Below are 25,983 nucleotides of genomic sequence, written 5' to 3' on the forward strand. Positions count from 1 at the left end.
CGAATTTGTGGCGGCAGTGATGGCAAAAAGGTGGACCCCAGAGCAAGGAAGCAGGGTGGCAAGACGGGAGCGCAAAACGTACTAAGCTACATTAACTGTGCAAAAATAAAACAGGGCAAACAGGCCATGGAATGAAAACCATTTAATCAAACTCCAAAAAAAAAAAATCTACAAAGTAAATAACCAAAACTGTGAATAATGGACTCACAAATGGGAACATGAGAGGAACTGACACAAATACAAACAGAAGCAAAAGCAACAACCTGACAAAGGGAAAAAAAACAGGGAACTAGATGAGGGAACAAACTGACAAGACAACGAGGAACACCTGGACAAGCTACAGACCCTGAGGGAGCTGATTGGTAGAAAACAGGAAACAGGACGATAGCCTAGTGACCCTAAAGAGGATAAGCGGTATAGAAAATGGACGGATGGATGGAATATGACACGTTATATACATATTAATTAGAAGTAATAATTATGGAATAGATATGAGAGAGAAAAAACACTGCCACTCCTGTTCTTGATGCAAAGGAACGACAATGTTGTCACTCAATGCAGAGAATACATATGAGAGCCTTATTTGACGTTAAAGCTGACAAACAAACTTCAAACTACGCAAGATGTACTTATTCAAATATTAACTTGCGTTTGTAGAACCTGCGCTCGAGTGGGTTTCCTCCCCCAATAGTAGCTAATTCTGTTGCGTCACGCAGTCCGACGCTGCAGGCCTGCACTTGCTGTGTGTGCACACGGTGTGTTTTTGTCAGCGTTTCTGCAATCGTTGCACAAGCCTTCCTGAATAGTGACAGTCCCCCTTCCCTGCCCCGTCCCCGTCCCCGCTACACACACATACACACATTTTATCCCTCTTCATGTTACATTCTAATTGGATGTCTGAATGGGAAACTCTGCTCTTCATTATCACTATTTATTATTTGTATGCGTCAATCGTCCCGCCCTAAATCGGCTGGGACAGGCTCGAGCCAGAATGGAATGATGAAATTTAACTCTTCCGAGCATGTGCTTATTGAGTTTTGTAACCCAAAGTATTACACATTAATTCAAAGTAAAAATAAAGCTTCATTCCTTTAATTATTAACTATGCAGAATATGTGCCATTTTTATAGCACAGGTTGCTGATAGGGATTCTATTTTCTTGATCTACAACGGAGAAAAGGCACAGTGTTGTTTTAAACATTTTTTCAATGGTTTAATGCAGGGGTACCTGAGTCCAGGCCTGGAGAGCTCCTTTCTAGCCAGTTTTTCATGTTTCCCTCCTGCAAACCTCAAATGATCAGCTCATCAGCAAGATTTGCAGCAGACTGATAACAACACTGATCATTTGAAATAGTTCTGTTGGAGGATTGAAACATGTAAAACGGGATGGATAGGGACGCTCGAGGACCGGACTTGGGCACCACTGGCAGGCTTTGTACGCGCTATCGTTACTCACTTCTATAGCTTTACTATGAGCGTAATGCGACCCAGACAATTAGCATCTTGACATGCGTCAACTGCAAGGTTTTTTTGTTTAAATTTTCATCCGTGCGGCCCGATCGTTGGAAACCATTGCTGAAAAAATAAACACAACAAAAAGATGTACACATATTGTGTGATTAAATACAGAACACGCTTCATTTTTGAAACATCGATAGCACTGATGCTACAGTGAATGAAGGATCCCCTTGACACACTAACGGAAAGTTAGCATCGATTTTAGGAGTGACATTCCTTCAAATAACGAAGATTCAAGCACAAAACACTATAGAAACACAGAAAAACGGGTAAGGTGGCTCTCGTTAAAGGTACAAATTCATCCCTATCTGCAATTAGAGTTCAATTGTGACTTTCTTCTGTTCTCTTTCCAAGTGGGTGGTCCATTCATGCACCGCATCACACTGCCAAAATATGCAGGAACAGATGATATTTATTTATTTATCCATCCATTATCTGTACCGCTTCTCCTATCAAGGGTCGCTGGAGCCCATCCCAGCTGTCTTCGGGCAGTTGGAGGAGGACAATCTGAACTGGTTGCCAGCCAATTGCAGGGCACACAGAGACAACCAACCATCCGCGCTTACACTCATACCTAGGTGCAATTTAGAGTGTTCAATCAACCTGCAATAAATGTTTTTGGAATGTGGGAGGAAACCGGAGTACCCGGAGGAAACCCACGCAGGCATGGGGAGAAGATGCAAACTCCACACAGGAAGGCCAGAGCTCGAATCAAACCCACGACCTCTGCACTGTGAGGCCATCGTGCCGCCTTTATTTATTTATTTATTTATTTATTTTCTATTGTAGAAAGTTGCCATTTCAAATTACTTAAGGTTTGTATCATGTTTCATATCCTATCATCTGCTTTTTTTCCAACAAAATGAAACATTTGAATGAACATACCCAATTACGCAGACAAACAGCCCATAAATCAAGTGTAGAACTCACATGTTGAGATTTTGATGCAGAATCTTAGAACTGAGAGGCAGATGTGACAAACACTAGACGACCACTGTGGCTTGTTGAATACTCACCACATATTACAACCATGATGATACTTTACATTAGCAACAGTTTTAATTCGGAGACAGGAAGGTTCGAGTCGACATTCGGAATCCAAAACACACAACTAAAGGGGTAGACGAGGAAACTACTCGGCGACTGTGCTGCCTGGAGATCCTCCTGTTCAATCCATGTATCCATTTTCTAAAGCGCTCATGCACATGAGAGTTGCAAAAGAGCTGAAGCCTATCCCAAGGGACTGCGCAAAAGGATGAGATACACTTGAATGGTCCCCAGTCGACTGCATGGCACGTTTACACAAACCATTCACACTTTCAATCCTACCTGGGGGCAATTTCAGGGTTAATTTAACCCAGTAATTCTCAAATAGTCGGGCAGGCCCCCCTGGGGGGATGCGGTGCGATGCTGGGGGGCGCATGTGAAACTGGGGAACATGCTTTTTTCCGCCGTACTACAATAAAGTGGAATTGCACATCCACACCAGTAGTTGGCAGTGGCGCGCTCCTTGCCCATTGTGCGTAGCGAGTATTAACGCTACGGTGTAGGTTTGTTTAGCAACGAAAATGATCATATTTATAGTTGCAGCGGAGAAAATAATAGAAAATAATTGAGACGCACTGATTTGACCTATCATGCATGTTTTTGGGAATGTGAGAAGAACTGAGAAGGTGACACAAGATGTTGTGTCACATTGTGCTTCCCAAAAATGATCAAATTCCCAAATGTTCCGATAACCAAGGAAATGTAACGAATTTCTGAACAATGTGTACAGAATAGAACCAAACATGCTTTTTGGAAATGTAGCTTGATTGGCATTCTTCTCAAGTCTGAGGTAGGTGTCTGTCTCCTTCGCAACACAACAAAGACCAAGCAAAGAGCTTACCCCCAACCCCAAAAAAGACCACCTTCCGTCATCTGATCCAAAGAGGAAATGGAAGAATAACAGAGGGTGGTGTGGCGTTCACATCAAGAGGACTGCGGCAGCGGGATGCCCCTGCTGTGTGTCTCATCCTATCATATGTCTCCAGACTTTAATGGGCCTTACTGCTATCAGCGCCATCGCGGCTCAGCTTCCTGTCAGGGGCAGGCACGCACAAACACAGGAGTGAGCCAAAGTGACCAAAACAAATCCGACTGTCAAGTTGACTTTAATTAATTTGACATTTTTGGGTCTTTTTTTGTGGGTGCTTTTAGTCTGAGCACATCTAACTCAATCTGGACCACCCCCATTCTTTTAAAAATTATTGAACGGTGGAAGCTCTGCATCTGCAGCTGTCCTAACACCTGTTACCATATGTTCATGATTGCCAACATGCTACTTTGCTTTACTTGCAAACACGTGTCGTGCTATATTACATTGGACACTTCTTCTTTCCTCCTTTTTTCTGCTTATGATGAATAAACAACAAGATTTTGTGGTAGAAAACTGAAGTGAAACCTGAGCAGCATGATGCCCACTATGAACAGGATTTCCTTCCCAATGCGTCTGACTGAAAGGGACTGAATGAGAAAATGTAGGATGTTCAGGGTCTACAAACACGTTGGATTAATTTAGTAGCAGCAGACACATCCTCCGTGCGATACATGTTTAACCTTAGTTGCACTGATTTGTAATTTTAAGAGTATACAGCAGAAGTCACACTTAAGTCACCAGTTCTAGTGGATGGATCGTCAGTGCCAAATTTATGAAAGACTCGACTTTGACTTGGAACTTATGAGACTCGACTTGAGATAGCAAGCCTGTTTGAAAAATAAGACACAACTAACATCTAACTTCATCTGTCACTTTATAACTCACAAAGAAATGTAAGATAGGTTAATTTCATAGTTAAGATGATGGCATGTTGTAAATGAAAATGAGTGAATGACTTGACATAGAACTTATTTAACCTGGGTAATAACTTGATTTAACTTGCTTGAAATTGAGTATACTAAACTTTATCTGCGTGATATTTGTAGTCTGCAGAAGAGCGTGATATCAGCGATTGAGCGATGGAAAGCATTTTTTTTCGCTATTGCTTACATTTTTAAATGATTCTTCATTCTGTAATATAAAAAATACAAAATAAATATATTTAAACATTTTCTCCATTGTCAGCGCCAAATGCCCATCCCTAGAAATGCATTTTGAATTGTTTTATTGATATCATTACACTGCACACTTCATCACGTTTTCGCAATATTGCTAAAATGCTAATTATTTCTTCATTTTTGATTAGGAAGATCATTTCACTATCAATTGGCATGTGACCTTGGCCTAACAGCGCCCTGCAAGCGGCTGCTCTGCTGGCTCATCACTGGATTCAGGCTGCAGCCCCAAAAAATCGTCACATCCCTGTGCAGCTGAGCTCAGCGCAGCGCAGCAAAGCGTCATCCCTGATGTGTCATGGATTATGAAAAAAAAGAAAATGTCAGTGTGGTTCATTCCCTCTGGAATGCATAAAGGATTTGACATGAAGATGAAAACAGTGGCATGTGTGCAACATTAGGATTATCTATTTGCTATTTGTATGCAGTTACAACAACTGAATCTCGGAGGAACTGGTATAAAAAACATTTGGCCAATATAGTCGCAATATGTAGAAACATTTGTTCGATTATTGCGTCATAAATTTCATACGACCCTAAAAAAAACTCCAAGTAGCCTCTGATAGAAAAAAGTTACACCAATCAATCCAGTACAGAAATTAACGTACTATAATAAGATTTTTATTTAAGTTGAAGGTCCATCAACAAATTGCAAAAAAGGGGATTAAGACAATGCTGCATATGCACTTTATAAATGTTACACTAAGCACTTTGCTTACAGTGCATCTCGCACATTGGATGACCATGTTGCAGAAATGGAATGTGCAAACCTCTGCCAAGGTTGAACAATCACGATTTGGTTCAGCACCAACCACTTTCACACAGACACACCTCCTTCACATGCCAGATTTCTTTCCATTAAACTGAATGCGTAATTCACTGAGAAATTGAATGCTGACATAGCGGGGTATGAGTGTGAGCACAGATGTTGTCTGTATGTTGTGCCCTGCGATTGGCTGGCAACCAGTTCAGGGTGTACCCCGCTTACTGCCCGAAGATAGCTGGGATATGCTCCAGCACCCCTGCGACCCTTGTGAGGAGAAGCGGCACAGATAATGGATGGATGGATGACATAACAGACATTACAGGTGTCTTAACAACTGTCTGGCATGCTTTTGTCAAGGTTGCCCCCGTGAAGACAATAAAAAGCATTTATTCCCTGCATGTGGCACATTCCTATCCCCAATTGTGTGACATCACAATTCAGCACTCACAGATACATTTTTAAAATAGGTGTATTCCAAAACATTCACTTGGTTATGTAATTTGATATCTGATCTTAATCCTTATGTAGATCACAAAACTTATAAAACTCAGGCGCCGGTAAACTATGGTGTAGAATAGGGATGTAACGATTAATGGAAAATTGATTTAAACTGCTTAAAATGGGCATTGATGTAAAAAATAAAGGAATCAATTCGCAACGCTGTGTTAACCAAAGCCGCTCTCTCATGTCTCTGTTGTAAACAAACTGCATATGCACATTAAGTATATTACTTAGCACTAGATTAGTGGACTAATCACATTGACGTCAACTATCAAAATCAGCGACAATTAATTTTAATAGATGACATGTCGGTTATTCATATATTTAATGCTGTGTTTTCCTCTGAAAAATGCTTCGGCTCCCACTGACCGTATACCTGTCTGGGATATGCTGCACACCCATGACCATTCAGCAGTATAGAAAATGGATAGATGGATGATCTATGCCAGTGATTTATCATGACATCTGGGTATCCACTTTTGGGGATACCGTATGTGACTTGGCTCAAAAAGCTACATTGCTTCAAAACCATCACGTGTCTGACTGCAAAAAGGGGAAGCGTCACATGCACTGACAGTTATTCACAGGAAGCTCCCCTGTTAGGTTGTTTTAATGAGTTAGCACTGAGCATAAGACACAATGGACTTCCATGTACAGTGACTTCCTCTACACCTGCAGGAACTATGAGCACATGCCTGCTCATGTACATTATAGCATGATCACTAATGTGGCACACCACGGGATTTAATGTTAATGCATGAAAGTACTCAACAGAATGTAATAGTAATGGATGCAATTATTCTACACTGTTAACATTAACACCAAAGTAACGAAAAAACAAGAATACAGTACACAACCCATGGCAGCAGTAACCTGTTGCAAGTTCAACGAGTGGTTCTGCCTGATCCCCGTTCGGAATGGTCAAAACAATTGCAGAAAAACATACAATAGTTGTTTTTGTCGGGGTTTATTTACCTGTTGATTTTTAAAGCAAAAGCCCTTCGCTCCGCACTGGTCACAGAAGCCATGGGAGTCCGGAGGTCGAAAGTCCGAAAAAGAGGGGAGATGCTGCTCCGCCGTCAGTCGGTTGTCTTCGGTGTGTTCAGCTAAGTTCTGCCCGCCCGCCGCTTCTTTTCGCCCGCCCCAGCTGTCACCGAGGCGCCGCCTCCACTCTAAAAGAAAAAGCTGCGCTGCTGCCAAGCTTCGCTGGAGCGGAGTGCGCGCGATTCGATTCCAGAGTCCGGAAGTCAGCGCTTGTGAGCCCACTTCCGGTATGGGCGAGAGTGCCAGCAAAACGAAAAAACGAGAGAGAGAGAGAGAGAGAGAAAGAGAGAGAGAGAGCGAAAGAGAGAGAGATTGTGTTTTTTATAATAATAACAATAATAAGAAGAAGACGAAGAAGAAGAAGAATAACAATATACACAGACAACCATTAACACTTTGTTCACACACAGGACAGGTTTGAGAAGTAATTGAGCCGAAAGTGTGGTATATAGGCTCACTTTAGTGGCATTCAACAGAATCACTAATTAATTGGGCCTAATATGCTACTTTGTTTTAATGTTAGTCATGGCAGTGAACACCTTGGAGATCTAGCTACTTTTTTAGGTGGGACATGGCGAAAAAGGTTTGCGAACCGCTGTTTAAGTCTTCAATAATGCTAAAAAAAAAAAAAACTAAACAAAACAAAAAAACATATTGTTGTGGCTATGGAAGGAAGCCACAGAACTCAAATTAAAAAAAAAAAAAAAAAAGCATGACAGGAATTTGCAAACTCCACACAGGAAGTCCGGGGTCTGAATTGAAACCCTGACCTCAGAAATGGGAGGTTGATATACTCACCACTCGATCATGCATGGAATTTATTTTTATTATTATTAGTTGTAGTAGTCGTATTAGATTAGTAGTAGTTGTAGTAGTAGTAACAGTTGTATGATTAATAATCATAATAATACTATCCTATTATTATAATGAACTACCATTATGTTTATTTGCTCGAATTTGGATGAAAGAAAGAAGCGACTGATAACACTGCATCAGCTTCCAGAAATGCGAATGTTTTAATTGCCTTTAATTAAAATATTGTTAATTGTAATATTTATTTAATACATCGCGCACACACAGTAGGCCTGATTTATTATGCGCAACACTTTGTTACTGTCGCAGTTGTTGAGTTGAGAAGTCATATATGCTCCATATAAAATGAACAAGCAATGTGTGTAAAATAACATTTGAATTACAAAATAAGGTACCTATGAATTTTCCCCAATCATGTCATGTCATGTCATTATCCACACCGCTTCTCCTGTACAGGGTCGCGGGAGGGGGCCGGAGCCTATCCCAGCTGACTTCGGGCGAAAGGCGCACTACACCCTGAACTGGTCGCCAGCCAGTCAGAGGGCAGACATAGACACCGTCGCTGAGTGGGAACTGAACCCACGCTGCACGCACACAACTCAGGCGAGTGTACCACTACACTATCAGTGACTTTACCCAATCATTTGATAACATAATTGATTTTGATATGTCAGCAAGAACGTTAGATAATGTATTCAATTATATGCAATAAAAGGAGGCAAAATTCGAAAATAAATAAAAAACCTGCTTCTTACTGCCTCGGAGCCAATAAAAGACGGTACTACTCTGTCCCCTTGTGATTAATATGGGTAATTACACCCATTTATAGCGTTTGCCGTTGCGAGTGGGAGTGTAAAATGTGTAAAATTTTCTCAGCTGAGGGTTATATTTTATTTCTGTACTGTGTTTATTTAATTATTTATTTTACGTTTTTAGCTCGGTTTTTTCACGTGGGCAATCTTAAATTGTATTGCTGTTCATCGTATGAACCGGACCGCTAACTGCTATGCACACGGTCAGTAACTGAAAACTGATTAACTCAGGTGATTAATCCAAAAAATGTTAACTCAGTTAAATATTTTAACTCAGTTAACTCAGTTTGATTTACTTAAAAAATAATGTGCATACTTTGCAAATATTGCGCCATATTAGCTGTCTTTAGTACGTCTCAGGACAAAACACTGTGTTTAAGTTACCACTGGGCCTTGCAAACCAACACTGCTGGAGTGTGGCGCTTGAGAGCAGTTTTGAGAAATGTTTCGAAAATAAATGTCTGCAAAGATGTCTCCATTTAGATCGCATTCAAGAATCCAAGAAAGCTGTCAGAACAGTCTTTGAATTAAATATACTTCATATTTGGTGATTTTGCACAATTCCAAGATATTGTTCAAGTAAATATCTGTTATAGGCTTTGCAAAAATAGTAGTTGAAAAATGTGATTAATCATGATTATTCATGGAATTTTTTGTGATTAATTAGTTAAAAAAATAATCACTTGACAACAGCACTAATATATATATATATATATATATATATATATATATATATATATATATATATATATATATATATATTTCTTTTTTAAGTAAATCAAACTGAGTTAACTGAATTAAAATATTTAACTGAGTTAATTTTTTGGGGGATTAATCACTTGAGTTAATGCTTTAATTTTGACAGCCCTAATATATATATATATATATATATATGCTATCATTCTTTGTAGATTTTTTTTTTATATTACTATATGATTTCATGTGTGAGTCAGTGCCGTGTTGGATAATTTTCTCCTGTGAATGTTATTTTCGGTTTCGGCGTTTGAACCAAAGAGGAACCTTTATCGCTGGTCTCATTACCAGCCGTTCTGTGAACCATGCTGCACACTGTTACTGCCTGACTATACGGTACAGTTACAGCCACTTTTTCAGTCAAATAGTGTCTTGCTTGCTTGTGTGGTTCAGTGCACTGTCAGGTAATTGTTCGCGTTGCTCTGTAAACTGATGAAAGAGTAGCTGATGTGATGTCGCGGTGAATTCGAGAGGGACAAAGCGGTGAATCGTGCTAGCGAGTCGTTTATTGAATGAATAAAAGAGGGTCAACGTTGTAAAAAATCTACTTTCAAAATCACGACTAGATAGTAGTGACTGACACTGACTTTTAAATGTTATACTTTCGCAAATGAAACCCTACAGTCACCTTGGGTACATGCAAGATATAATATGAATTCGTTGGTTAAAATGGCAGTTGTATTTTTGTAAAAGAAATAACTTAACGTGCGAATCCCCGCTAACATTGTGGGGCAAACCCGATTATTATTATTTATTTATTTTTTTTACGAAATAAACAATTGAACTGAGTTATGGCAAATGGTCTGCAATCTCCCTTAATATGAGGCTTTATAGTTCTGTTCATCCAACTGATTGATGGTTTCAATCAGAACTTGGCATAATAATTGTGCAAAAGGCAGAATATTTGTGTTACTGCATGTCATGTTCTGTAACTAATGAAGGCTCTAATGGGTGCATGTCTTTGTCTTGATTCAACAGATAATCCTGTCTGTCGCCTGATGACCTGAACGGGATGGATGATGAGGATGATTGCCCAGAGTTGGTGCCAATTGACGTCCAGCCTTGTGCACCTGCAGAGCAGATCCCTGTCACCATCATCACTGGCTACCTAGGTGATAGACGCCTTCTGGATTAGATGGATGGATAGATCAAGTGATAGATAGAGAGATACTTAATTCATCGACAAGGGAAAATCTCTGTTCCAGTAATTTCTACAATGAAAACAAAGCAGCACAAGGCATAGCAGGCATGCCAAATTATTGATGATATTAGACATCTGAAATAAATATTAAATATCTATACAAATTTTATTTTGTTTAATACAGAAATAAAATAAAAGTTGTAATTACAGTGTCGTCTGAAGATCCCGAATTAGGTGCATGGTGATCAGTGTGTCGACAAGACGTTGAAAGTACAAGACTGGCTGTCGGGAATGTCATAGTGTTTTCCATACAGATTGAAGTTAAAAAGCCACATGACATGGGGTAGGAAGGATTTCCTCGGTCTGTCAGTGTAGCGCTGCACTGACAGCTGCCAGTCACTGAAGCTCGTGCTACCTGGTCGATGTTTTAGATTCAGCATGATGGGCGGAAGCTTCTTCAGCATCCTTCTTTCTGCCACAAATTTCCAACTCTGTGCCCTCGGCAGATCTGGTTTTCCTCCTTAATTAATCCAGTGGAGAAGCATTAATTTTCTTGACATGAATTCAAAGATTGCTCTACCTCATATTTTGGATTGCAACACAAAGTGATTAATTGACCAACTTGGAACTCTTTATTGTCATTTATTCCAATAAACTCCGATGGAAAGTTTACAGCTTTGAAAATGTAAAGAATTTCGCAACACTATTAGTAAACTACATTTTCCTGTCCTTTTGTAGGTGCTGGAAAGACCACACTCTTGAACTACATTTTAACCGAACAACACAAGAAGCGGATTGCAGTCATACTCAATGAATTTGGAGAAGGTAACACTATTGCGTTGATAGCACTCACTACTGATCGTTTTGTAGTTTTCCACAGGAGGGCAGCATAACTACAATGGCCAATGATGAATATATACCCTTTCTCATTGAGCTGTATTCAAAATTCATCACATGCAGTTGTAAAAGACATATATGTATTAAATACCCGAAAGAGCTGTTGTGCGCCTTATTAAATAAAGGTTAGTGTAGTATTTAATTCATATACCTCCAGAAGTATTTGAGCACTATTTTCATTCAAACGCCGGTATATTAATTACAATTTATTAAATTAATTCCAATTGTAAATCCATCCATCCATCCATCTTCTGTACCGCTTCTCCTCACTAGGGTCGCGGGGGGTGCCGGAGCCTATCCCAGCTATCTTCGGGAATATACTTATATATAATATATAGTTCTCTAGGTCTACTTTAAGCATGCTAGAGGAACATTTTACATCTGTCGTATCTGTTTGCGTTGCGGGCGACACGGTGGACGACTGGTTAGCACGATGGCCTTACAGTGCAGAGGTCGTGGGTTCAATTCTGGCTCTGGCCTTCCTGCATGGATTGTGCTGTGTATGTTCTCCCCGTGCCTGCGTGGGTTTCCCCCCACATTCCAAAAACATGCATGTCAGGTTGATTGGAAACTCTCAAATTTCCCCAGGTATGAGTGTGAACACGGATGGTTGTTCGTCTTTGTGTGCCCTGCGATTGGCTGGTAACCAGTTTAGGGTGCACCCTGTCGACTGCCTGAAGATAGCTGGGATAGGCTCCAGCAACCCCGCGACTCTAGTGAGGAGAAGCGGTACAATAAAATGTCAAGTTCAAAGTTACTTGGTGACATTCGTGTTCTGTCACTCATGTAACTGCATTCACTCACGTACAGGGAGCGCGCTTGAGAAGTCACTCGCCGTGAGCCATGCTGGGGAACTTTACGAGGAGTGGCTAGAGCTGAGGAACGGTTGCCTCTGCTGCTCTGTCAAGTATGTCCATTGATGAAATAGTGTTGAAGTTTTACATGAAATAATTATTGATTTCAGTCACTATTATTTTATTTACTGCACATCTTTAGCTCTTGCTATAGTTTTTCCATAACATTTGTGTGTGTTTCACATTTTCAGGGACAATGGCCTCAAAGCCATCGAGAACCTGATGGAGAAGAAGGGCAAGTTTGACTATATCCTCTTGGAAACCACAGGACTCGCTGATCCAGGTAATAAAATAATACCCATTTATATTTGGGAGGGGAAAAATAAGACCATACAGTTGGGACATCATGTCTGTTAATTGTAAATGCAATTTTTTGAATGTCATCTAAACAGTTTTCATGGTCATGCAATGTAAAAATAAGTTAACCACTGTCAAACACTAAACACACCTCACTCAACTTTAATGACCAATGACGAAGGTGCAATTCACGGCATCATAGATGATTTATCAATTGTCCATGTAATCCTTTAGCGTGATTGTAACACTTGTAACAAGTGTTAAAAACATGTTAACTACTGAAAAACCATCAAATATGAACAGCTTTAAGTAATTTTAGTATATACTATTCCTACTTTCTTTTGACTAAGGCTCAATAATTTCAATTACGATTAACCATACGTGTGTACCCCTCTTAACTTCTACGCTAATGCAATCAGGCACCAAAAAAAAAAAAAAAACACCTGAAAAGCCATACAGCCCTGATATTTGAATCAGGAAATCAATATTTGGCCAATTCAGGATAAGTCTGGTGCCAACTGGGCCTTGTCACGAAGTGACAGGTACAATACAATACAACTTTGTTTATATAGCGCATTTGGAGCTGTAATAACGCGCTTTCCATATCGTGTAATATATATTAGCGAGAAATTAGAACACATATGAAAACACATTTACAATAGATACCAGAAGAACATCAGAACAGCGACAGTCTCATGTTGAGTCGAAAGCTAAAGAAGAAAAATGTGTCTTCAAACGAGTTTTAAAAGTGGACTGCGAGGGAGGGGGCTTGCCTAACATTGGACAGTTGACACGCGCCAAACGGAATCTCGCGCTGTCGCCATCTTCAATCCTCTTGACATGTTATTAGGCCAGACAAGCTTGTTATCGACTGCCATTGGCCCTTCCACTGCTTTCAATTTTAATGCCATCTTTAGGGGAGGAGGTGACAAATTTTGAACCTCCATCCGGATGACCTGCATGAAAAAGGTTGTTTTCATTAGGCAGCCATCAAATGTTTACAATTCTTCTCTATTCCCAGCTGGCAGCTTGACAAAAAATGCATTATGTGAACAAGATGTGGCTGCCATGATAACACAGAGACCTGTGATGACTTCATGGATGAGAAAATGGGAGGGAATCAAACGTAGCACCTGGAGATAAACAATCGAAAGCCTTGGAAAAAAAATATAATCTGCTTCTCAGAGCTTGCTTGGAACTAAAATGCTGGCAGCCTTTTTTTTTTTTTTTTAAATAATCCTCTTTCGTCTATAGATCAAAGTGCCATCATTTAATATTGTGCTGAACATAATATTAGGGAGTGGCGGAGACAAGTGACCTTTTTTTTGGTTAGCAAGCAGTCCAGAGAACGAAATCGTAGTTGTGTAAAATGCATTAAAATTGTTTTCCATAGTATGTCTTAAAAATAAGTAACATGTAATACATTCCTTGTCCTAAAAGTGTAAAAAAAAAAAAAAAAAAAGCAGTTAACGATTGTTAAATGTGAAAAACAATAAAATAAAAAAAAGTGAAAACAGTTTACTTTAAGTTTGATAACGGATGAAGAAGTGCGTGTTGAATATGAAATAGTCACATATCTTTATATTAATTGTACAACCTCAGTTGTAGCAGAATCTTTAGTTGCTTTTTTGTTTCTTCTCAGAGCATAACATCTTTGTTTGTATTCCAGGTGCCGTGGCTTCCATGTTTTGGGTTGACGCAGAGCTCGGCAGTGACATCTATCTGGACGGTAAGTGAATTTATCTCATATGTCATTGGAAATCTTTGTTGGCTTCATATAAATTGCATGTTTGATGAAATATCAATAGTGTAAACGTTGCTATATTACATTCAGGCACTATTATCTTTATTTTCTAACAAAGGCAGCTTTATTTATATTGAACATTTTATACACAAGGCAAGTCAATGTGCTTCAAAGCAAAGACCATTTGCTCCTCGCAAACATTCTTAGTTATCACACAAATAAGAAGTTGAGCACTGTACAGATTAAAACATCATTTTGTGAAACTTTTTAAACGAGTCCAAATTGGACAACAATATCAATATTCAACTCTGAAGGTTAAAGGTTGTCCGGGAAAAAGTGATTCAAAACATTACAACAAGAATGGCTTATGTGTATGCAGATGGTACCTAGTGTGTGTGTGTTTGTGTGGAGGGGGAACATTGTTTTTTTTCTTTAGTTTTTTGGGGTTGTCTGTGTGCATGAAGTGAATGCTCAGCTGTCTGCTGTGTTGTTGTAGGGCAGTCGACCAAAAGTCAAAAGAAAAACAAGACTTGAAGTAAAAACACCAAAAGGCTGTGTGGAATTTAGTCAAGAATGTGGCCAAATTGTCTGGAATTCCTTTAACTTCTCGTCATTCTATTTCTCTCAGGCATTGTGACCGTCATTGACGCCAAGTATGGACTCCAGGTATGCTATATGCAAGATTACAATGAATTGAACATTCGTATGCAACAGCTGAAGAAAGTCTATAAGTTACAAGATCTGGGCCTACAATATATTACGCAACTGAATTGGACAAACGTTAAGAAAAAAAACAATACATTCAGCAACTCAGACCTGCTCACCGGGTGACTGAGCCTTGTACATAAACCAACGGAGGAAAAAAAGAACTTAAAAATTGCAGATGGTTGTTCGTCTCTGTGTGCCCTGCAATTGGCTGGCAACCAGTTCAGGGTGTCCCCCGCCTCCTGCCCGAAGATAGCTGGGATAGGCTCCAGCACCCCCCGCGACCCTAGTGAGGAGAAGCGGTACAGAAGATGGATGGATATATACTGTATAGTGTACTGGTATGGCTCGGCTCGTTTTTGAAAGCTCATTTAATACAGAATGGCATTTTTCATTGCCCGTTACATCTGCAATGTTGCCACACCCTTCAACTGCGATTTCAAATCGCAGCTAAATTTGTGACCGACATTCAGCCACTCACGAAAACTAGTAGCAAAAGCCTGCACACTGAGCAATACATAAGCATTGGTACTTAAAATAATAGAATCACCACATCGTCTTTAGTGAAAAATACATCCTCACCTCGCACATCAACAAGAAAGCCCTAAAGTGTGAGTAAACCTTTTTTTATTTCAAGATGGAAGGGCAAAACTTGCCCGTTTCTAATGCAACACTTGACATGCGCATTAAAATACATTGTCACTTTTAAGCCTGATTTAAGTTTCTAAACCCATGAAATTCAAAGTTTGAAGGTGCATAGCAATAGATAACACACAATAGCAGTATCACGTGAAAACATGCACATACACATGCATATCATACGTTGCCAAAGACATTTTGAAAGAACAAGACAAGTGACACCTGCATAATGGGATCTATTGCGACGGCGTCGAGCCGGCCAAAGTGACACCTTTGGTGGCCGCAACGGGGTGCCAGTGAAGTAGTCATTCCAACACATCTCTGCCTTCATCTGTTCCACAGAATCTCCTATTATCTTTAAGTCTTTTGACTTTTTGACACACAAACACTTTTCAATGCATTTTTGTCATTCCCTTCACTTGCAGGAATGTCAGTTCGACACATGGAGTCTGGGTCAAGATTAAAACCCCCGGCTTTCACATATACCCTTTTATATTTGACATTTATACCTACAAGACCATTTGGGTAGTGCAAAAAACAACATCAAATACTCTTTTGTTGTGAGATGACGACAAAAAAATAGACTTGTTGAAATTGTAGTTGAAATTCCATGAGAGAAATTAGGCACTATTCTCAATTGAAAACAAAATAATTAGAGCGAGAGAGAGAAATCTGAATTTTTCAGAAATTGTCAAAATATTAAAACAACATACTATAAGGTGGAACTATGAGAAAGAAATTGTAACTATCAATTTAAAGTTGACTTTTTAAAAAAGAAGTAGCAAACCAATTATACAGTTGTAACCTTAGTTACATGTATTACTTTACAAAAATATACTGTGGTCCTAATATTACAAAACAAAAAGAATGAGTAGAATACGACTTTACAAGAGAAAAATAAGGGGAAATGAAGTTGGAATTTTGTGGGGTGGAAAAAAAGAATTTTCCCAGGAAATAAAGTATGCACCTTTTTTAATAAATTTAAAAATGTAGTTAGAATATTTGAAGAAGTTGAAATATATGGAGAAAAAAGTATTAAATTTCTTACAATATTGTCAAGATTATACCGGACAAAACTTTACTTTTAAATTTCTGCACATAAAGTTACGTCATTGCGAAATATTTGTGGGTAATAAGTCATAACACTAATGGGAACACGAATAAATGGAACGTAATTTCTTGTGGTCTTCAAGTATTCATGAGACAAACATTTGTAGATGGATCCCCCATTCATTTGTGTACTGTCCATCCACAACTCTGAACTGAAAACTGACTGCTTCTTTTTGTTGTAGCATCTAACAGAGGAAAAGGCTGATGGACTCGTGAATGAGGCAGAAAGGTTTGATTTGTTTTTTTTTAATGTTCATATGAATGTGTTAATATCCTAAGTAGACAACTAATGATTGGGCTTGTCGCCAGTTGCCACCCAACTAGTCGTCTTTCTGTTTATGACCCCCGGCAGCAACGCTGATGAAGTAATACCCATTTTCACGACACCTTTGCATTCTTCATCTGTGTTTGTGTTTCAACCCTTTTAGACAGACCCTTTGAAAAGGTTTGAGCAAATAAATACGGTCTTAATATGTTACATCGGAGGTGTGTCCATTAAATTAGCAGAATGATTGCCACCAGTGAGCAGTGGGGTATTGATGAGGTTATTGAAATCAATGGAGGGAGTGGGGGCAAGTGTAATTCTAGCCCAACCGTTCAGTACCACAATGAATTATTTTGCATCTTTTGTAGGCAGATTGCACTCGCTGACCTGACTATCATCAACAAGATCGATCTAGTAAAGGAGGCCGAACTTGCTCAAATCCGAGATGCTGTCAGGTAAAATCTTTGTGTTCTCCACCATCTCATGGGCCCATGTTTAAAATGATGCATCGGTAAGATGGAATAACATTTGCTGTTCCTATCCCCAGGTCAATAAACGGTGTGGCCAAGATCCTGGAAACCCAAAGATCAAGGTAGTTAGCGCCGTCGTGCTCACAGCAGGGTCTTTTTTATCGTGAGATTATAAAGCCTCTGTGCGGCCCGCCCTCCTTTCTTTGTTTATAAAGTGTGGCAGATGAACTCCACGTGCTGCCCCTGCTCAGATCTTCATATCAAAGATGAGGGGCGTAGGCGTGACATTGCACCAGAGAGGCTACCTCCCCTTTATCCTCTCACACACACACACACACACGCACACGCACGTGATGAAAACATGTACAAAGCGCTGCATCCTGAGTAAGCACCAGACGTACACGGGTGTCCAGTTACCCAGGATGCCTTGCTCCCTTTGACCTAGGGTCATCCTGCAGACGGGGGTCCCCTATGTGTGTGTGTGTCTCTATACACTCGGTTGGCTTGTTATTGGACCCAGGTAGCACCTGGTTGACATAAGCAGCATCTATCAAAGGTTTTGGTGCGTGTGTGTGTCCATCCACCCCTACCAGGAAAGTTCACTCAAGGGCAAGAAGATAAAAAAGGCCACGCATCAAGGGGTCAGTCAGAAAAACCTTTTCATAATAACGCTGAAGCCATTTATTTGACATCACTTTTAAGATGCTTATGACAAAAGTTTGCGTTTCTACCTTGTCTTTAAACCTCAGTGTTTGTAAAAGGATGATAAACTCTGCGGAAAAACTTTCATTTGGTCTTCTTCCACAGGGTGGACCTCTCTGAAGTTCTCGACCTTCACTCTTTTGACAGTAAGGATGGAGCAAAGTGAGTTTTACCACACACCAGAGATTTCACTATTCAATGTATTCATTTCTCCTTTAACTGGAGTATGAGAATAAAGTTGTAGTCGTTACAATATCACATACCACATTTCAATGGAGGAGGTCACATTGTGACCTTTTTTGTGAGTGTGTGTATTTGTACACGCAAGTGTGCTTTACAAGAATAAATTGGCGGAAAAAATGCATGACGTCACCAGTATAAAGTGGTTTTATTACAAGGAAAGATCTTAATCTTAATTTACACTATGCCTGGGACTAAATCAAGGGAAAGAAACTGGAAACCTTACATGAATTAAGTCAAAATATGAAATTAAAAAAATAACTCTTTGAACAAAACTGCTGATTTTATGAGAGTAAAGTGATATTGCAAGACATGTTTATGATGAAAAGGTTACATAATCGCAAATGGGAAAATACTTCTGAGAATTAAGTAAATATTTTGAGAAGAATCCATTTGTACTAAAAATGATAATTTTTCAAGAATAAGGTTGTAATATTACTTAACTGGTAAATTACAAAAAGTCATAATATTGCCTGGGGGGGTGTAACCTCTAAAATTCATGAACAAAATGGTTATATTTTAAACTAACTATCTGAATAACGTTACAATATGTCAAGAAAAAACTCTTAATCCAAATACATTTGTATAATTTAAACACAAACCTGAATCTATTATGCGAATAATGGTATAATATTAACAATATGATATTACAAGGCAAAGCTGATAACATTACCGGAATAAATTCATGATGTTATAAGATGTTAAGTTAAATATTATGAGAATACATTTTGGTGATTTATAAGATTGAAGTCAAAATCTGAAAAGAAGCTGCCCCAATTTTACAGAAAATAAAGTGAATGAGAAGAAAATAAAAAATAGATAGGAAATATTGTGAGATTTTATGAAAATTGTCTGTACAGCACTTTGAGCGGCATTTTATCTATTAGAAGTGTTATATAAATAAAATTTGATTTGATTTGATCAATCTAAGATTAATTTGAGAAGAAAGATGGAGCAAAGTGTTCATTTTACAGGAAGTCATCTTAGTAGTTGTAACAGCTCTCAATAAGAAACAGTGAAGATCGACTCCCCGTTGACAAAAATATTGTCAAATCAAAAGCGCTCAGACGTCAGACATTTTGATACAGCTTTTTAATTGCATTGCATCCAAATGTGTTGGTGTACCTAATGAAGTGGCTGGCGAGCGCAAACTGCCATGCTATTGGTTATCGTGCCGGTTGCTACGTTACAACGATATTAGTGTTCCGCCTCGACGGCCTTTTGTTGCTCGTCCGCCTGAAGCGTGTAGCCAACAGTCTTTGACAGTGTTGCTCGCCGTGTTGCTTTTTAATTAACAGACTCTTTTATTGAGCACCCCCCCACCCCACCTCCTCTTACACCCCGGGGTGGTCATCATATTGTGTCCCCCTTCTCCCCTCTGGTAGAATGTCATTGTCATGAATAGAGTCAGTGTTCATCCCTTCATGTGAATGAAACGGGCCGCGGCGTTAAAGCTCTCTTACATGCCCTTGGTCAGTGTGTGTGAGGCCAGCTGCAGAGGATTAGAGCCGTGTGTGTCCACTGGTTCCCGAAGAGTCCCCCCCTTTCTTCCCCAACAGATAGCTCCTTTCCCCCCTTGCCTTAAAAAGTCGCCTCCCCTCCCCTGGGCCCATGCTGGCTGTTTGAAGCGTGCCCCCCCTGCCGCTCCGCCTGTGTGGTACTAACTAACAGCGCATCAGGCTCAAACTGCTGGCCACAACATTTAGCCTCCTTGTGAGGTCAGCAAGACTGGGAGGGGGCGAGGTCTGATGGAGAGAACAATAAGACGAGTTTGTTTGGTGGCCGCAGTGGGTGTTTTGTAGGCTTTAATTGCCATTTCTAAAGTTTTCACAAGTCCATTGAATGATGGTGTTGTTAAGCGCTGATTATACTGGAGGATGGGGGCTTAGACTATGTAGTAATCCACAGCTGAAGAGAGCAAAGATGGCATTTATTTTCCTACCAAAACAATTATTCCTAAAGTTTCACTTGTAATCCGTAGGGACCGTTAGCATGTGCACAATCATTATTTTAAAATGGGGGGAGGAGATTGTATTATTCTGGCTGTGTCTAGTTTCAACGCAGTGTTATTTTTGTTTTTAAGCCTGAAAATGCAATCATTTTTAAAGGGTCTTGAAATTGACTTTTCAATATAAAATTCGGGATGTTAAATACCTATTTTGTCAGACCCATACTAGTACGACTATTTACACTTTGACAACTCTCCTATACTGCTACTGATACCAGTTACATTTAATATATAAAATAAAATTTAACACAATGACAAAATATTTTTAAAATAGATCTTTTTTTCTGACAAAGATGATTCGCCAATGTGTCTATCTGTTGCCGTACAGCCCTAACTGCTGGTGAGGACATACTCAATTTGAGAATCGGTGGAAACCCGATGCCTAAAAAATAAGGCAGCATGGGCTCGATACCGATGCCTGGAACCGGTACTCGCTCATCCCTAAATAAAATGAGTTTTTTTCTTTACCAGTTACCAGGTAAATTAGCAATGTCTTCATTCTTTATTCACTTCTCCGTGTACAACAGCTTTTCAAATGGTGGCTTATTCTGGGAGGATGCGCACGCTTATATCCCATCTCTTACAGAGTGTTCTTTTGAAGAAGAAGAAAGAAATGTCAACAGGGATTGTTTGAAAACTCTTAGTTTTTTTCAAGGGTAAAGAAATGTCAGCATACTATTTTTTGTGTTCGCTCTTATCTCACAGGTGATGGTAATAGCAATTACCAAGAGGGTGCCAACGGCCACTCACGGCAGGCATTTTTTACCGTAGCACCATCTACTGGGTCAGATGAGCAGTTAAAATGGATCTGCGAAAAATTCCGTATATTTCATGATTCGATCCTGGATTTAGTTCTGGACCAGATTTTGGGTCATTTATTACAGCATCACTATCTAATGTTTCATAGAACATAGTTACATAGACTTTAAAGTGCGCCTTATGGACGTGAAAATAGGGTAAATTGACGAAGCAAGAGCACAAATGCTACAATAAAGCTGCATCTCACTACGACCACGTTATCTGTGATGCATCTGCAGAGCATGCTTATGCATATCTTGCCTTTGTTTTCACAAACTGTTTTCACGTTTCCATGGGAACTGTCACACCGTTATCAAAAATGTCCACTTTGAGACCCATTGTGAAAAAAACAACTGGCCAAAGATATGCCGGTTTTCAATTCGTTGTCTGTTTAAAAACTGTGTAGTGTGAATGGATGACAGCTAAGCACTTCTTCGGTGAGATGAACAAGTTGAGGACATGGACGGATCTCAGAGTCACTGTCTATCTGTATCAGCAATAAATGTAAAAAAGTTTAAATGTAAGATCAGAAAAGATCATATTAACTCATATTTCTCCTCTTACCAGTCTAGCAGAGAAGCTGCACGTTGTGAAGCCGAGCAGACCTCATCTTGACAAGGTATTGTTTAACTTTTTTTTTTTTTTAATTCACTCCTTTGGCTTTCGTGTTTTGTGTGCTAATTTCTTTCGACACATCATTTCCTGCAAGATTAAGGGAATTCGTTCTCCTTCGGGCCAAAAAATCTGCGCCTCGCATCCCCTCGGGCGGCGACACAGCAGTGAAAACTCCCTCCCCTGCTTTTTTTTTTTGTGTGGTGATCAACTTGGAAGCTTTTGATGTTGTTCTTTTTTGTATTATCTTACAAATAGACCCACCGAGTCATGCACAACATTAACTGCTGAGACATGCCTCTACAATTTTTATGCAAGTTGGACTATTGACGTTTATTAAATGGGATTTAAGTATACAGTTAAATTTGAAATGTTCCAATATTTTTAGGCTTTTTTCATTCCGCGTTTTTTTTAGAAATTAGCCTAAATGGCTCGCAACCGCGATTTGGTTTCTATTGTTTCATGCCCATTGTGTTTTACCACAGGATGGATGCAGATGAGACGCGTTTGTGTGCGTGTAAATACCACTATTGTTGTCTGTTTTCTCCACGTTCGCTTTTCCCGCATGAAACCCTCCCTCAACCCCCCCCCGTAAACACACAGACCACCACCACTCCTCACCCTGTTGCTCTTTTCATGTAAATGAGAAGGCTGTTTTTCTGTTGTTATACCAAATGACAAGGAAGTGTGTAACCTTAACACTTCAACACAAAAACAGCAAATATCTGTAAAGTGCCCTTTTAATGCTATAAGGAAGTTTAGAGAGGAAGGTGAGAAGTGAGGGGCGATGGCAGAGTGGGCTTTCGTCAGTCACACACAAGCTGTCACAATACACGCAACACTCCACACATTTTTCAAAATGCATTGTAATCACACCTACCTTTTTGCGAACCTTTATCATAAGCAAAGCGCTTGAGAAAGCAAAGATCTTCGAAATGCTTGTGGCAAACAACTCTCGCCAACACTGGCTTGAAATTCCCTCTCTTTCCATAACGTGTTCCATTTACGTGCCTTATTTTTTTGTTTTGGGCACTCAAACAAATGCTTGCCATCATGCGGTCATGGCATCACCACACAGCGACGAGGCATTTTGCCGAATAATGCAAAAACAATGTCGGTTGAGCAGCTCACCGGACAATAAACAATGCGGTACAATGGCGATTGCCAGCTCGTGGTTCTGCGAGTGACGTTATTCCCCAAAATTACCGGCGATTGCTGAGCAATAGCATTTTGTTGTTAGAGTGTTGCTATGGGTCTAACTATGAATCTCGGACATCTGCGTTAAAAAAACTAACGTGAATATTCTTCAAATATATTACTCAAAAATACAATGGGTTAAGCTTACTCCCCACTAAGTCTTAAAGTTGTAATTTTGGAGTAATTAAGTTGTAATATGTGAAAAATGAAAGAAATTTTAAGGAGAGCTATAGAGGTGTCCAAATTAATCGATTATTTGACAGCTATTTTCATAATCAAGTATAAGATCCATTGTTTAACTCTGTTTTGCTTAATTGGTGTTTAGCAGCTAAACAATGCTAAATAAACAAAAATAATTATGTAATACAAAATAATCGGAGAAACAAATGTTTTAATTGAAATTTGATCTGATTAATCAATAGAATAATTGATTCCAAGACAGCCCAAGAGAACTGGATATTTTACGGGCATTAAGTTGCAAATGTATGGCCTAAAAAACTTTTTTTAAGATTTTAAGTGAATAAAGATTTTATATTGAGAGATAAACTGGTGACTTTCCAAGAATAAAGTCATAATTTACTAAGGTAAGGCCAAGTCCTAGTGGGAAAATTGCGCGAATCAAGTATGGAAAATTAATTTATATCGTTGTCAAATTGGAAGCACTGTATGAAACAGTGCAAGTTTACACCACTACAATTTTTATTCATCTTTATTTTCTTTCTCTCAGCACAATGTGTGATGTGGCTCTTACATTTTATCTCATGATGTTGTTGCTACTGTATTTATGTCTTTGTTTAGAGCAGAACAGTACATTTAATGTCATCTCATTTGTTTTACAATTAATCCTCTCCTGTTGTTAGAGTATTTTAACAGTGACCTTTGAAGTGGCAGGAAGTCTTTCAGAAGATGCCCTGAATGTTTTCATTCAGGTACAAACATGTTGTGATGCTCTGCTTTACATCCCGGCTCCCATTCCCAATTATCTCCCCCTCAATGCAGCTCTTTAAGAAAGTAAAGCCTCTTTTTTTTTTATACACATTTTGCAGGATCTCCTCTGGGAAAAGTCGCTGCGAAACAAAGAGGGGAAACCCATGACTGTCATCCGCTTAAAGGTACAGTAAAGCACAATAGTCGCCTCGGTGGCAGGCAGCCATCAATAACCCGCTCCCTTATCTGGATTCATCAGTAGTCCCGGGCCCTTTCTTTCACCGTGGGTTAATCTGTCACTAGTAACATGTGATGTGAATGTTCCTAGGGAATGGTGTCGCTGGCAGCCAAAGCCCACCAAGTCATGCTGCAGGGGGTCCACGAACTGTATGAGCTTAATGAGACTCCCCAGCTTTGGGAGGAGCAGCCGCGGATCAGCCGGCTGGTCTTTATAGGTAGAGAAACACAAATACACACACGCACACACACACACACACACACACAACGGCTTTTCACGCGTGTTGCCTTCATTCACTTGCATTAAAACAACACTTGCTGTTCACTAAATGCAGCTAATGTGTAACGTGCTCATTGAAGCATGAGTCTTTATAACTAACAAAGACCAGGGAGGAAATTCACATTGCATCTTATGGAACCATTAAAACCTTTGTGAATGACTATTTGAAAGTTGGTGAGTAGTCAATGAGAGTGAGCATTTATTGATTTAAATTAAAAAAAAAAAAAAGCGACATACATGACTTCAACGGGTTTTTGATGTTTTTGTTTCAGATACCCTCCAGTTCCTATCATTATGAAAAAGCTCACATGCCACATTTTAAATATTTTTATAATAATTGTTGATGTCCTGTTTGTCTCTTAGCAAGATAATTTGGGTTGGAAATGGTCAGGATGCCCCTTTTTCAAGCTATGTACTCAAACACCCCCCCCCCCACACACACACAACAACTTTTCATCCAACATAATGGATGACCTTCGCCTCTGACCGGAGGGTCACAAATTTCCAAAAAGAAACTACCTTTCAAGGTACTGTAACTTCCTAGCGCTCTAACCACACGTCGACTTGGTATACAAATACATTGCAGCTCAGCCTCTGTCTAGCAGATATCATGTTAAGTGCAAATGTGATATCAGCGTAACACATGAGAAAATAGCAGTGTACAAACAAAACTGCCAGTTGCTTTCCTTAAATGGCTTCTCGTGTCCTCTCCGAATGAAGTCAAAGTAAGGATAGCATAATTCACAATGTTCAAACTGCCACTGTTGCACTTGAAATGAAGGTAAACTATTGACAATTCAATTGAGAACATTTAACAAGTCTGTGTGTGTGTATATATATATATATATATATATATATACATCATCATTCATTTGAGAATCCTCCATGAATGAGTCTGGGTTTTTTTGTGGTCAGTTCAACATGGTATTTCTAAATTTTGCTCTCTCTTCAGGTTGATATCATTGATTGCAGATAGTGGCGACATGAACATGTGTGATGACAATTTCTGTATGTGCTCTGTTTTAGGAAGAAACTTGGACAAAGAGATTCTCCAACAAAAGTTCATCTCCACTGTGCTACATACACACCAGTAATCTGAAGCTCTTCTCTTGGAAAAACAGACGATCAATTAAACAGAGACAGTGCTTCATACAGTCACTGAAGAAGAGGAAGCATACGAGTGGTTATCTAATGGTAATTACAGGTCCACATATTACTTTGGAAAAGTGGCATCCGACAACAATGGTGACAGTAATGATACAAACGTGCTGTTACTTGTGGAGGCAATGTACGTTACAGGTAACACAGATGACAAGACTGTATTTTTAATTGAGAATTCAAATTTTTCAATGAAAATCATGAAATCATGCTTCTCCAAATAATTGTTTTTTTTCTCTCTACATAAAAAAATAAATATTTATAGTGTGTGTGTGTGTATATGTATGTATGTATATATATATATATTTTTTTACATTAATTACAATATGTTATTCAAGTAAATAACTGTTAAAAGCTTCACAAAAATAGTAGAAAAATTTGATTAAACACACGAAAACATGA

General features: G+C 39.3%; 2 protein-coding genes across 4 annotated transcripts in view; one reads left to right on the forward strand and one right to left on the reverse strand.

Annotated features, from left to right (window-relative positions):
* dock8 (dedicator of cytokinesis 8) overlaps positions 1-7,129 on the reverse strand; it is a 69,619-nt gene extending 62,490 nt beyond the window's left edge. For both annotated transcript variants that reach the window (XM_088295154.1, XM_088295145.1), the window contains exon 1: positions 6,854-7,129. In XM_088295154.1, coding sequence (XP_088151280.1) covers positions 6,854-6,906 — 53 coding nt within the window. In that variant the 5' untranslated portion in view covers positions 6,907-7,129. The remainder of the gene's footprint in view (positions 1-6,853) is intronic.
* A 2,395-nt stretch (positions 7,130-9,524) lies between these two features.
* Positions 9,525-25,850, forward strand: zng1a (Zn regulated GTPase metalloprotein activator 1A). Of its 2 annotated transcripts, none has more exons than XM_088295181.1 (16): positions 9,525-9,636; positions 10,279-10,412; positions 11,180-11,266; positions 12,149-12,245; positions 12,384-12,475; positions 14,159-14,218; positions 14,862-14,899; positions 16,870-16,916; positions 17,321-17,407; positions 17,500-17,544; positions 18,230-18,286; positions 21,738-21,789; positions 23,840-23,908; positions 24,026-24,091; positions 24,235-24,361; positions 25,450-25,850. In XM_088295181.1, the coding sequence occupies exons 2-16, from the start codon at positions 10,313-10,315 to the stop codon at positions 25,515-25,517; spliced, it is 1,092 nt and encodes a 363-aa protein (XP_088151307.1). In that variant the 5' UTR covers positions 9,525-9,636; positions 10,279-10,312; the 3' UTR covers positions 25,518-25,850. The 2 variants fall into 2 exon arrangements, with proteins under 2 accessions (XP_088151307.1, XP_088151298.1); XM_088295172.1 differs by having other exon boundaries at positions 9,600-9,704.
* Positions 25,851-25,983: the final 133 nt, after the last annotated feature.

This window comes from Idiotropiscis lumnitzeri, chromosome 1 (genome assembly GCF_059441095.1).
Source record: "Idiotropiscis lumnitzeri isolate Australia: NSW breed Sydney's pygmy pipehorse chromosome 1, RoL_Ilum_1.0, whole genome shotgun sequence".
In the NCBI taxonomy this organism is placed as follows: Eukaryota; Metazoa; Chordata; class Actinopteri; order Syngnathiformes; family Syngnathidae; genus Idiotropiscis; species Idiotropiscis lumnitzeri.

Coding starts and splice junctions, on each gene's coding strand:
- zng1a (XM_088295181.1), top strand. CDS start 10,313: ATGGATGATGAGGATGATTGCCCAGAGTTGGTGCCAATTGACGTCCAG. Junction 14,900..16,869: donor ACGCCAAGTATGGACTCCAG/GTATGCTATATG, acceptor TTTTTGTTGTAG/CATCTAACAGAGGAAAAGGC. Junction 23,909..24,025: donor CCCTGAATGTTTTCATTCAG/GTACAAACATGT, acceptor CACATTTTGCAG/GATCTCCTCTGGGAAAAGTC.